At 37.6% G+C, this 12,985-nt stretch overlaps 1 protein-coding gene across 1 annotated transcript; it reads right to left on the bottom strand.

The window, feature by feature from the left end:
* Positions 1-10,780: 10,780 nt before the first annotated feature.
* Positions 10,781-11,539, bottom strand: LOC148564951 (uncharacterized). The gene has a single exon (XM_088487113.1). The coding sequence runs from the start codon at positions 11,537-11,539 to the stop codon at positions 10,781-10,783; it is 759 nt and encodes a 252-aa protein (XP_088343239.1).
* Between the last annotated feature and the right edge of the window lie 1,446 nt (positions 11,540-12,985).

Below are 12,985 nucleotides of genomic sequence, written 5' to 3'. Positions count from 1 at the left end.
TATTTGAATATTATGGCATTTTATTATGCTGCCATAATTAATTTGTATAAAATGAAAATTTTTGTAATTTTGGCGGTTTTAATAGCCATAATCGAAACCCATCTTTTTAAAAAAAATAGATCAAATAAAACCCTCCTCCAACAAAGAAAAACCCTAGCCCAAAAACTCATTACTGTTGAAACTATAGCGTGCTGCCAACCAAAACCAAAAACGAAGACCTGTGTTCTGCTCCGGCGACGATTTGCTCCAGTGACTGCTCCAGCGACTGCTCCGGTGATGATCTGCTCCAGCGACTAATCCAGTGATGATCTTCTCAGTGGCGTTATCCTCCGACAAGATTGTGTGCTCTCTCCAGTGACGATCTCCTCTGGCAGGTTCTCCTGCATCGGCGGGTTCTCTTCCAGCTACAATCTCCGTGTGAGAGCAAGGTTGATCTTCTTTCTCTCTCTCAATTTTCTACTCTTGTAAAAAATACCTAAAAATTTGAAATGGAAAATCAAATTGCAGAAACTTCGTATAAAACTATGAGATCTGTTGCGCAAGTGTTTCCTCCAACGTTCTTCTCCGGCGGCGATCTCCTCCATTAACGCTTCTCTTCCATTGATGAGATCTATTGCGCAAGTCTTTCCTGCGGCATCGAGTTGTGTTATGCAATTTCTCCATTTCCATCGAGCTTCATTGAGCATCTAGGTTAGTGTACAAATTTGCATTATCTTCTTCTGTTTACTCATGATTGGTAAATATGCCATGTTCTATGCTAACAATGACCATGTCTTTTTCTTTAATTCTAGGTTTTTTATTTTCTTCCTTGTCAGAAGAAATTGGAGGTCAGGCATTCACAAAATTTTCTTCTAATTTTGTTTGTATGTATGTTAAATGATTATGGATTATGATGATATCATGTTTGAGCTCCATTCTCTGTTCTATTCTTCTTCCCTCTGTTCTATTATGATGATATGATGATATCTTGTAAATTTATATATTTGTTAGCTTTAATAATGTTGATTTCTGACTTTTTTAAATTTATATATGTTTAATGCTTTGACAGCTTTCTGAGCACTTGAAGAAATACCTTGGTACCAGGCATGAATTAAATGGAGGATTTACATGGCTCTCATTCATAGAACAGAAGACAACTTAGAGGTATCTAGTAGGGGAATGGTTAATATAAAAATACCTTGGGAACATATTGATAATTTAGTGTTACCTCTCTACAACCTCTTTTTTTTGTTTTTTTTGTTTTGTTTTAAATTAAATTGCTCTGCTGTATATTATTTTGATGGTTCAGTTAAGACTCGCAAAGAAGCCAAACGAATGGCCTTGTCGGATGCTATTGCCTCTGCAAAGGCTAGAGTGGAAAGCCTTAAGGCAAGCATTCAGCAGCAGCAGACAAAGAAACAAGACTTTGCGGAATTTCCTGCTCAACAGTCCTTTGGTAATGACCTTTTTTTTGCATGTGGTTGCTAGTGCTAGTGCAGCAATCTCTTTATGTTCCTCTTTCAATTAAACACAAGTACAAAGTCTCTTTATGTTCCTCTTTCAATTAAACACAATTAAAATATCAGTAAAATATCAGTACTAACTAATGGATTGTAAAATTGTTCATAATATCAGGTTTTTTCTTTCAATTTTTTTTTGCTTACTCAGATTTGAGCTGAATATCATATAATGGGGTTGAGCAATTTGAAGTAAGCTTCTACCTTTATGTCATTTTGGGTTTCTCTTCTTGTTTTTAATTTCAGTGAATGATCAACTAAGTTAGATGATCAAAAGAGTAATGTCTCTGCTCAATGAAGTGTATTGATGGATCTGTGTTCTGTTTGTGCTTAATGTTTTTAACAGTGGGCTTATCAAAAAACTTTGGGTAGTTCAAGTGACTGAATTTGAAAGTTTTAGTTTGGTTTGTTGGTTTGTATTTTTTTTGGGGGGGGGGGGAGGGTAATGGGAATATGGGTATTGAAGTACATGCAAAATATGTGTGAAGATTAATTTGATTGTTAAGGCGTGAAATAGAGGAAAATTGCTTAAAATATGTTCTGTTATATTTCTTCTTTTAGAAACTGGTTAGATAGTCATTAATGATAATAAAGCTTTTCAGCTAAGTTTTGTTCATGGTAGTAGACTTGTAAGATGCGTCAAACTAGTACTAATTTGATTTAGTCCTTTTTTATGGGTTTTGCAGGGCTGTTTGATGAGAAAGGAAAGCTTCTTGGTTCTTCTAGCAGCCCAATTCAGAGATGGAAAGATGGTGCTTTTGTTGAGGTACCTTTTATTTATATATTTATTTTTAATTTTCAATGGAAAATTCCTAGGTTTCATTTATCAATTATTATCATTATACATTGATGGATGAAGCTAGTATGCAATATTTATGATTTTAAAAACTGTCCTGCTTATGTATTTTGTTAATCTTACGAATGGGGAAGGATGGTTTTGAAGCTTCCACTTTAGTTCCCTGAGTTAGATATAAGTGGTGCTTTTCACTTTAATTTTTTTAATTTATGTTTATATTTTATAATGTAGATTCATCTTTTTGTGCTAAACAGCAATCCTCCACAGATATATGGCTTGAAATCTGTGCAGCTGTAAAAGCAGCTTGCTCTCAAGCAAAAGTTACCTTTAAATGTTTAAAATTTGTTCATTACTGACCCTATAGAATGCTACGCTATCTATATCTCTTTTTAATGGGCTTAATATTCTTTAAATATTGAAACCTCAAACCTTTATAAACCATGATGATATTAATAAGGACTATAATTTACCTTTATAAACCTCAAACCTTAGTTATACTATAATTTTCACCTGATCAGGTGTGATCTTGCTGGTTTGGAAGATGCATTAGTGAAGCGTGTGATGATCACCCCAGAGGAAGTTATTAAACGGAGCCTCGATCCGCAAAGCACAGCAATAAGCAGAGATGGCTTTGCCAAAACAATATATTCTAGACTCTTTGACTTGTAATTAAAAAAAATATAATCAAATTCTAGCTATTCAAAACCTGCTCCACTAATGTGTTTAATTTGTTAATAGGTTGGTGGACAAGATTAACAATTTGATCGGACAAGACACGACTTCTAAATTTTTTATTGGAGTCCTTGATATCTATGGCTTTGGAAGCTTTAAAACCAACAGGTAATATGTCGGAAACATATTATTACCTTACAAACAGCTAGGAAATCATGTAGGAAACTCCACGCATCAGTTCTTACCTTACAAACAGCTTTAAGGGCAGTGGCATCCCTTAAAGAGTTCAAATTTAAAAAACATACTAAAGTCTCAATCATTATTCAGGTCTGTCCAAATATGGCAGGCTCGTTATAGGTGTCACAGAGCTTTTAAATATTACAAATGCAGATGAATGGGGATGATGACCAAGAGAGAACTCAGGAAACTGAAGATGGTAAATTTCTCTAGCTATGATTATGTATTAAGAATAATTAGTTGTAAATTTTGTAGTTTCAGTGAAACTAGTCACACTTGGAGGAATAACCAACAAAAAGGGAAATAACTTCATGTTTATTCATTCTTATTTTAAATACGTGGTTTATCCATCACCAAAAGATTCTATTTTTGATGTAGGCAAGTGGGCAAAGGTTGAGAGGATCAAGAAGAGGATGAAGAAGGGGAAACAGAGAAAATTCCAAGGGTTGAGTTGGATAGGTAATGTATAATAATATTGTAGGTTGCTGAATGATTATTTCTAGATGGGTGATTCCCTTGAGATTTCCCAGATTTATGTTGGTAGGTAAGGTGTCTGGGTTTTGCTTCTGCAGAAAGAACAGGATGCATTGTTTCACGCTCCTCATTAGGCAACAGTTACAATATCTCTTGGGAGGCACCGTTGGACGAGCCAGCGAAGCAAAGGATGCTTAAGGTTAAGGAGCCATTGAGTTTACTTATGACGTAATTGCAAGGAAGTGGAAGCATAACAAGAAAGGATTTGCTCATGAATTTTGACAATATTTACCTTTGTTTATTTTAAAGCTCTTGAATTATGATGGATTCCATGACCGCATTATTCTATTGTTAATTTAAAGAATAATGTTGATATTAGGTGCTCCTCTTTTTTATCCAATCAAGTTTCCTTTGATTGTCTTCCAATCGACTTTACCCTTTCTTTGAATCTTTCCGTTACTTTTAAGAAATCTATTTCACAAATTTGTTGCTTGATCAAAATTAAGCTGCAGGAGTAAAAGAAAACAAGTATAAGGAGGTCATAAGAAACTTGCAAGCTTGGTGTTCCTATTTAAAATAAGAATGAATAAACAACTTGAAAATATCACTTTAAATAGGTGGTTTCATTTTTATTTTAAAAAACATAAAATTGTCATTATAATTAGGTATAAATGGCGGTTAGAAACTCCCATTTTAAACGAAAATGATGTCATTATACTCTGGTAAAAACGGCGGTTAGAAACCCCCATTTTAAACGAAAACGATGCCATTATACCTTGGTAAAAATGGCGGTTAGAAACCCCCATTTTAAAGGAAAATGATGCCATTATATCCGGTAAAAATGGCAGTTAGAAACCGTCATTTTAAACAAAATATGCCACTATATCCTGGTAAAAATAGCGGTTATAACCGCCATTTTAAACAATATAAAAACTGCCGTTTTACGTGGAAATAATGGCAGATAAAAACCGCCATTTTAACCGTCAGAAAACCGCCGTAATAACCAGAATGGCGCCCAAAATTCTGGCATTTCCTGGAGGTGCCATTTTTGGTAAAAATGGCGGTTAGAACCGCTGTAATTTCCAAAAAAAAAACCGCCATTTTAACCTTTTTTTGTAGTGATTGAACCCTCTTTGGGGGGGGGGGGGGAGGGCTGGCCATTTGGCCATGCATGAACCTTGTTCTTATGTATTTTCAACGGTGGAGTTTCTACACACCATATATTAAGGTGTGGAGCTCTGCTGTTCTTCATGAATTAATATAATTACTATTGTTCTTCTATTCAATTCACGCCTACTTCTTTTCTAAGATATTCATTCGTTCTTCAACTTGATGAATGTGATGATCCGTGACGCTCATCATCATTCTCACCTATGGACATGTGCCTGACAACCACCTCTGTTCTACTAGCAATGGCTTGAATGCGTATTTCTTGGGTTTCTAATATAAGATTGGAACCTTCGTGGTATAGGCTAGAATTATTGGCGATCATTCTTGAGATCCGGAAAGTCTAAACCTTGTCTGTGGTATTCCGAGTAGGATCTGGGAAGGGATGACGTAACGAGCTTCAAACTCGCGATTGTTGGGCATGTGATAGACGCAAAAGGATCAATGGATCCTATTCCAACATGATCGAGAACCGACAGATGATTAGCCGTGCGGTGACAGCACATTTGGAACATTTTCACTGAAAGGACGGGAAGTAGCCATTGACAACGGTGATGCCCAACATAAAGCTTGCCATGGAAGGGAGTATGAATGATTGGATGAAGGCAATAGGAAAGCAGAGGTTCAAGAGGAACAAAGCATCTTCATACGCTTATCTGAAATTCCTACCAATGAATTACATAAGTATCTCTATCTTTATTCTATTTTATATTTTATCCATCTTTTAATTATCAATTCTCCATAACCATTTGAATCTTTCTGACTGAGATTTACAAGATGACCATAGCTTGCTTCAAGCCAACAGTCTCCGTGGGATCGACCCTTACTCACGTAAGGTATTACTTGGACGACCCAGTGCACTTGCTGGTTAGTTGTGCGAAATTGTGACAAAGTGTGATTCACGTTTGAGAGCTCCAAGTCTTTGGCACCATTATTGATGATCACAATTTCGTGCACCACTCAAGGAACAGGAGAAGTAGGGGCATGATCTACAGGAGATGAAGCGCCAGAAGCTGTCCCCTGAAGCGCCAGATGTCCCACAGATAGAAGGAGCCAACACCCTTCAAAGCTAAAGGTTGTTTAGTCCTAACTCTGTGATAACTTTTATTGAACCTATTGCAAGAGATGTGTGAAGCATTAGTATTAGATTAGTTTATTTTTATGTCTTTAATTATTATTCCATAAGTATTAGTAGTATTTAAATTTCCATTTTAATTATCTGTTATTTTAATTAATAAAATTCTAATTGCATGAGTAGTATTTTATTTTTATTTTCTAAATTGGCTATAATTTATTCCTCTTATCATCATTAAACATAATAAAATAGTAGATTTTTAGGAATAAGGGTGCAACCATTTTGAATGTATTAATAAGAAAAATTCAAATTATTTATATGTGGTGGCATTACTTTAGCTCTCTGAATGAATGCATGAACAGAGCATGTTTTGATACTAAAGATGCAAGTATGTATTGGCTCTTGAAGGAATGATGAAAAACATACATGTTATTGATAATCCGAAAAATCATAAAATTGATTCTTGAAGCAAGAAAAAGCAGTGAAAAACACAAAGCTCGCGAAAAAAAAGAAAGAAAAAGAAAAAGCAAGCAGAACAAGCCAGTAACCCTTTAAACTAAAAGGCAAGGGAAAAAAAGGATCCAAGGCTTTGAGAATTAATGGATAGGAGGGCCCAAAGGAATAAAATCCTGGGCTAAGCAGCTAGATCAAGTTGTCCCTAACCATGTGCTTGTGGCGTGAAGGTGTCAAGTAAAAAGCTTGAGACTGAGCGGTTAAAGTCGTGATCCAAAGCAAAAAGAGTGTGCTTAAGAACTCTGGACACCTCTAACTGGGGACTCTAGCAAAGCTGAGTCACAATCTGAAAAGGTTCACCCAGTTACGTGTCTGTGGCATTTATGTATCCGGTGGTAATACTGGAAAACAAAATGCTTAGGGTCACGGCCAAGACTCATAAAGTAGCTGTGTTCAAGAATCAACAAAACTAAAACTAGGAGAGTTAATAACGTTATCTGAATTCTGAATTCCTAAATAATCCAATCATTCTGAGCTTTAGAGGATAATTAAGATGCCAAGACTGTTCAGAAGCAAAAAGCTATAAGACCCGCGCATTTAATTTGAATTGTGAGCTTTATTGAGGACTCTGAGATGTTATTGCATCATTATCTTCTTTTTATCCTATTTTATTTATCTAGTTGCTTGGGGACAAGCAACAGTCTAAGTTTGGTGTTGTGATTAGTGGATATTTTATACGCTTTTTGGCATTATTTTTAGATAGTTTTTAGCATGTTTTAGTTACTTTTTATTATATTTTTATTAGTTTTTATGTAAAAATCACATTTCTGAACTTTACTATGAGTTTTTGTATTTTTCTGTAATTTCAGGTATTTTCTAGCAGAAATTGAGGGACCAGAGCAAAAATCTGATTCAGAGGCTGAGAAAGGACTGCAGATGCTGTTGGATTCTGACCCTCCTGCACTCGAAGTAGATTTTCTGGAGCTACAAAAGCCCAATTGGAGTGCTCTTAATTGCATTGGAAATTAGATATCTTGGGCTTTCCAACAATGTGTATTAGTCCATACTTTACTCGAGATTTGATGGCCCAAACTGGCATTTAAACGCCAACCAGAGACCCTTTTCTGGCATAAAACACCGGAACTGGCACCAGAATGGGAGTTAAACGCCCAAACTGGCATCCAAGCTGGTGTTTAACTCTAGAAAAGGCCTATGCACGTGTAAAGCTCAATGCTCAGCCCAAGCACACACCAAGTGGGCCCCGAAAGTGGATTTCTGCACTATCTGCACTTAGTTACTTATTTTCTGTAAACCTAAGTTACTAGTTTAGTATAAAATCTACTTTTAGAGATTCATTTTGGTAACTTGTGACATTTTACATCTCATATTATATCTTCTATGGCATGAGTCTCTAAACCCCATAGGTGGGGGTGAGGAGCTCTGCTATGTCTTAATGGATTAATGCAATTACTATTGTTTTCTTTTCGATCACGCTTGATTCTGTTCTAAGATACTCACTCGTACTTAATTATAAAGAATATGATGATCCGTGACATTCATCATCATTCTCAACTTTATGAACACGTGCTTGACAACCACTCTCGTTCTATCTTAGCTCAATGTAGTGATTGGGCGACAGCTTGAGTGCGTATCTCTTGGGTCTCTGATCCACGGATTTGACTTGCCTCTCCTGAAAACAGAGCATTCGAATCCGTGAGATTAGAACCTTCGTGGTAGAGGCTAGAACCAATTGGCAGCATTCTTGAGATCTGGAAAGTCTAAACCTTGTCTGTGGTATTTCGAGTAGGATCTGGGATGGGATGACTGTGACGAGCTTCAAACTCACGAATGTTGGGCGCAGTGACAGTGTGCAAAAGGATAGAGAGATGCTATTCCGACACAAGTGAGAATCGATAGATGATTAGCCATGCGGTAGCTGTGCCTGGTATTTTTCATCCGAGACGAGAGATCCGACAGTTGATTAGCCGTACAGAAACCGTACCTGGACCATTTTCACTGAGAGGATGGATGGTAGCCATTGACAACGGTAATCCACCAACATACAACTTGCCATGGAAGGAAGCCATGCGTGTTTGGAGAAGATGACAGTAGGAAAGCAGAGATTCAGATGACAGAGCATCTCTAGAACCTCAACCTGTTCCTCATTACTGAATCACAAGTATCATTCATCTCATGTTATTTACTTTTCATAAACAAAATCATTTTTATCACTAATCTCCTGACTAAGATTTACAAGATAACCATAGCTTGGTTCAAGCCGGCAATCTCCGTGGGATCGACCCTTACTCACGTAAGGTATTACGTGGACGACCTAGTGCACTTGCTGGTTAGTTGCACCGTAGTTGTGAAAAGTGTGATCACAATTCTGTGCACCACTCAGCTTGTCCCCTCTCACCGTGAACCTTTTTCCTGTGTTTTTGATGAACAATCTCTATGTGTTCCAGTGAGAGTATTCTGTTGACAGTGTAATAATCATCAGTTTATGGGCCTGTCTCCAACTGTTGGTAGATCAGTTTCACTTTGTCTCCTTTTGAGAACCCTTCAGTTGGGATTCTTTTGTTTCTCACCCTTTTGGAACCTTTTTCTTGCTCTTCTTTCCTTTCTTCAGTGACTCTTCTATCTTGGCAGCAGGCTTTATGTCAAGGGCTTTCTTCCTAGTGATCAAATTTTTAATCTCTTCCTGCCTTCCCTTCTCAGTCTTCACATCTTCGTTACCCTTTTGTTTTTCTCCACTATCTGTCTTCTGCTTCAGAGGTGAGTTGATAAGTGCGTTCTTGGGGTTTTTCCTTCCAGTTCAAATCTTCCTCTTCAATTCTCATGCACCCTTTATCTTAAGCAGGATGTTGCATATCCTTAAAGACATTTAGAGTGATCTGCTCATCATGTGCTCTCAAAATCATTTCTCCTTTCTCTACATCAATGATGGCCCTTGCTGTGGCTAGGAAAGGCCTTCCTAATATGATGGAATCGCCTCCCTCTTCATCTAGGTCCAGAATTACAAAATCCGCTGGAAATATGAATTCTCCCACCTTCACTAACAAGTTCTCCACAACCCCATTGGGTATTTTAAGTGATCTATTCGCCATTTAAAGTGACATTCTGGTGGGTTTGACTTCCTCTATTGCAAGCATTTTCATTAGTGAAAGAGGCATCAAATTGATGCTGGCACCTAAGTCACAGAGCTTTTTCCAAGGTCATATTGCCTATGGTGCATGATATGATGAAACTCCCAAGATCTTTGAGCTTTAGTGGGAGGCCTTTTTGGATTACTGTACTGTACTCTTGGGTTAAGACCACTGTCTCCTTCTCATTCTATCTTCTCTTCTTATTGATGAGCTCTTTGAGGAACTTAGCATACAAAGGCATTTGTTCTAGAGCTTCAGCAAAGGGAATGTTAATTTCCAGCTTCTTAAAAACCTCTAGAAACTTGGAAATTGTTAATACTTGAGCTCTCTTTGCAATATTTGAGGATATGGCAGAAGAGGAGTATAAGGCTTCACTTCCTTCATCTGTTCTTGTGAGTTCTCTTCCATGACTTGCTTTCCTTTCTTTGAAGCTTGTGGCTCTTCATCCTTCTTCTTGATCTCTTCCTGGTCTTTCTTTTTAATTGCCACTTCCTTCTTACTGCCAACCTTATCATCCTCCAATGTTCTTCCACTCCTGAGTTGAATTACTTTGCATTCTTCTTTAGGATTTGGAATGGTATCACTTGGGAAAATATTGGTTGGTTTTTCAGCTTCTCTGGCCAATTTCCCTACTTGTCTTTCATGATTCCTCATAGTGGCCTCTTGTCTCTCTTAACTTTTAATCAAACTATCTTGCCCTTTGGCTAGAACCTGTGTGGTTTGAGCAAGTGCTTGTAATGTTGCTTCAAGAGCTGAGATTCTAGTTTCCTGATGGTCAATGGATGGTATGTTGGGATATGATGGTTGTTGTTGAAAGTTATTTGGGTTGTTGAAGTGGTTGTTCTGGGAATTGAAAGGTGGTGTGGAGAAGTTATTTTGGTGAATGTGAGTTGTTGTTGGGTTGCTGATATGAGTTTTGTGGTTTTATGTATTGGTTAGTGTTATTGGATGAATGAGTTTGGTTGTTTGTGTGTCGGGAGTTGTTGGAATTGTGATTCTTTTGCCATGAATTCTGATTATCACCCCACCTCAAGTTGGGATGATTCCTCCATGATGAATTGTATGTATCTCCATGAAATTTATTCTGAGAAGAGCTTGAGGTGTTATGTATATATTGGACTTGTTCTGGTTGTTGCCAACAGTTGCTTTTCTCAAAGGTTTCTTCACTTTGGCTCCATCGAATTGAGGGTTGGCTTGCTGCATTTACTGCAGCCACTTGGAGTCCATCAATTCTCTTTGTCATCAACTCCATTTATTGCTGGATTTATTGGTGCATCAACTTGTTCTGTGCCAAGATGGTGTCTGTTCTTTCTAGCTCCAACACACCCTTTTTTTGGATTGGTTGGCGTTGCCTCTGATGACCATAGAAGTATTGATTGTTGGTCACCGTGTCTATGAGGTTCTGGGCTTCCTCAGCTGTCTTTATTAGTTGTAATGAACCTCCTGCAGTGTAGTCTAAAGATTCTTGACCTTTTAAAGTAAATCCCTCATAGAAATTTTGGAGTCTATCCCATTCACTAAACATCTCAGGTAGACATTTCCTAATTAGAGCTTTGTATCTTTCCCATGCCGCATAAAACGATTCTTCATCCATTTGAGTGAATGTTTGCACTTCTGTCTTCAGTCTTATGATCCTCTGAGGTGGGTAGAACTTAGATAGGAATTTGTTCACCAAATCATCCCAAGTGTTGATGCTTTCTTTAGGGAATGTCTCCAGCCATTGAGATGCCTTGTCTCTCAAGGAAAATGGAAATAACAGCAACTTATAGATGTCTGGGTGCACACCATTCATTTTGACAGTTTCACAAATCCTCAGGAAAGTAGATAAATGCTGATTTGGATCTTCAAGTGGACCTCCTCCATAGGAGCAATTGTTTTGTACCAAAGTGATAAGTTGAGACTTCAATTCAAAGTTATTTGCATGAACATTGGGAGTGAGTATATTGCTCCCACAGTTTCTTGGATTGGGGAAGGTATAAGAGGCTAGAGCTCTCCTCTGAGGTGGACCATTGTTGTTGGCCATGATGCACATAAACTAGTTATGCTACGATTTAGGAAATTGCACGATCGGCAAAATTCCTTCCGGCAAGTGCACCGGTTATCGTCGTCAAGTAAAAACTCACAATAGAGTGAGGTCGAATCCCACAAGGATTGGTTGAGTGAGCAATTCGGATTAGAAGTGTGTTCTAGTTGAGCGGAATCAAGATTTGAGATGAGAATTGCGGAATGTAAAATTGGCGGGAAAAGTAAATGACAAGAAAATTAAATGGCGGAATCTTAAATTGCATGGATTAAAGAGCAGAATGTAAATTGCTGAAATTAAAAGGGAATGGGGGTGATTGCAAGAATGGAATTGCAGAATGTAAAGAGAAAGTGGAAATCAGAAATGGGGAATTCATTGGGTTTAGGAGATATTGAAATCTCCGAATCAAAACATGTATATCTCTTCCTCAACCAATGCATTCATTGAATTTTGCTTGGCAATCTTATATGATTGGATCCCAATCCCTTGGCTCACCAATTCTCTCTAAAAACAAACAAATTCCCAATCCCTTGGTTTAAATGTTCATAAGAAGAGATGATGCTCGATCACTGATTATACCACACAGTTTCATGAACCACAATTTGGTAGGATTACATGTCACAATATCCATCCAAACCCCAATCCAATTCACTGTGAGAAAGCTTCTCTAGCATGAATCCTCCATTCCTTTCCCAAGGCTCCGAAGGATTCCAAGTATGGGTAGTTTCTTTCCCAAGACAACTACTCAATGGAATTAGATCGAGAAGCTTTCTAACAAAATTCAAGAGAAAAGATTGAAGAAGAAGATAAACTATTATTGATTCATTGAATTACAATAGAGCTCCCTAACCCAATGAAAGGGGGTTTAGTGAATCATAGCTCTGAATTCAATTACAAAGAAAGGGAAAACTAGCTAAAAATGAAAGTAAAAGTCAAAGGTCCCCATCAGGGGCTGGATTCCCCTTCAATCCCCCCTTCTAAATGCAGAAACTAAGGCCTTTAAATAGGCTCCCTAAATTACAAAATGAAAATGAAATTCAAAGCAAATTACAATCAAATGAAAATAAACTATTCTAGATGATTCTTGTGGCCTTGATTTGGTGTTGTTGATGGGCCTTGCTTGCTTGAAGGGCTGAGTGACATAATTGATCCAAAAAGGATAATGATCCATTAAACTACACTCAAATGTTGCACCCCCCTTTCTTGAGTCGTCACTTTGTTCTCTTGTCAACCTTGCCAATTTGATGTCAAATATAGACTATTATACCTCGTTGGAAAGCTATGGATGTCAGCTTTCTAACGCAACTGGAAGCACCTCAATTGGATCTCTACAACTCGAGTTATACTCCATGGAAGGTGAAGAGGTCAGCTGGCCTGATTGCATGTTGGTACTATGCTCTTCTATGCACATTACGGGGCTGTTTTCTCCCTCAATTTTTAGTATCC

This window comes from Arachis ipaensis, chromosome B5 (genome assembly GCF_059453495.1).
Source record: "Arachis ipaensis isolate K30076 ecotype BB chromosome B5, ASM5945349v1, whole genome shotgun sequence".
Classification (NCBI taxonomy): domain Eukaryota; kingdom Viridiplantae; phylum Streptophyta; class Magnoliopsida; order Fabales; family Fabaceae; genus Arachis; species Arachis ipaensis.
This window is presented reverse-complemented; position numbering and strand designations above follow the sequence as displayed.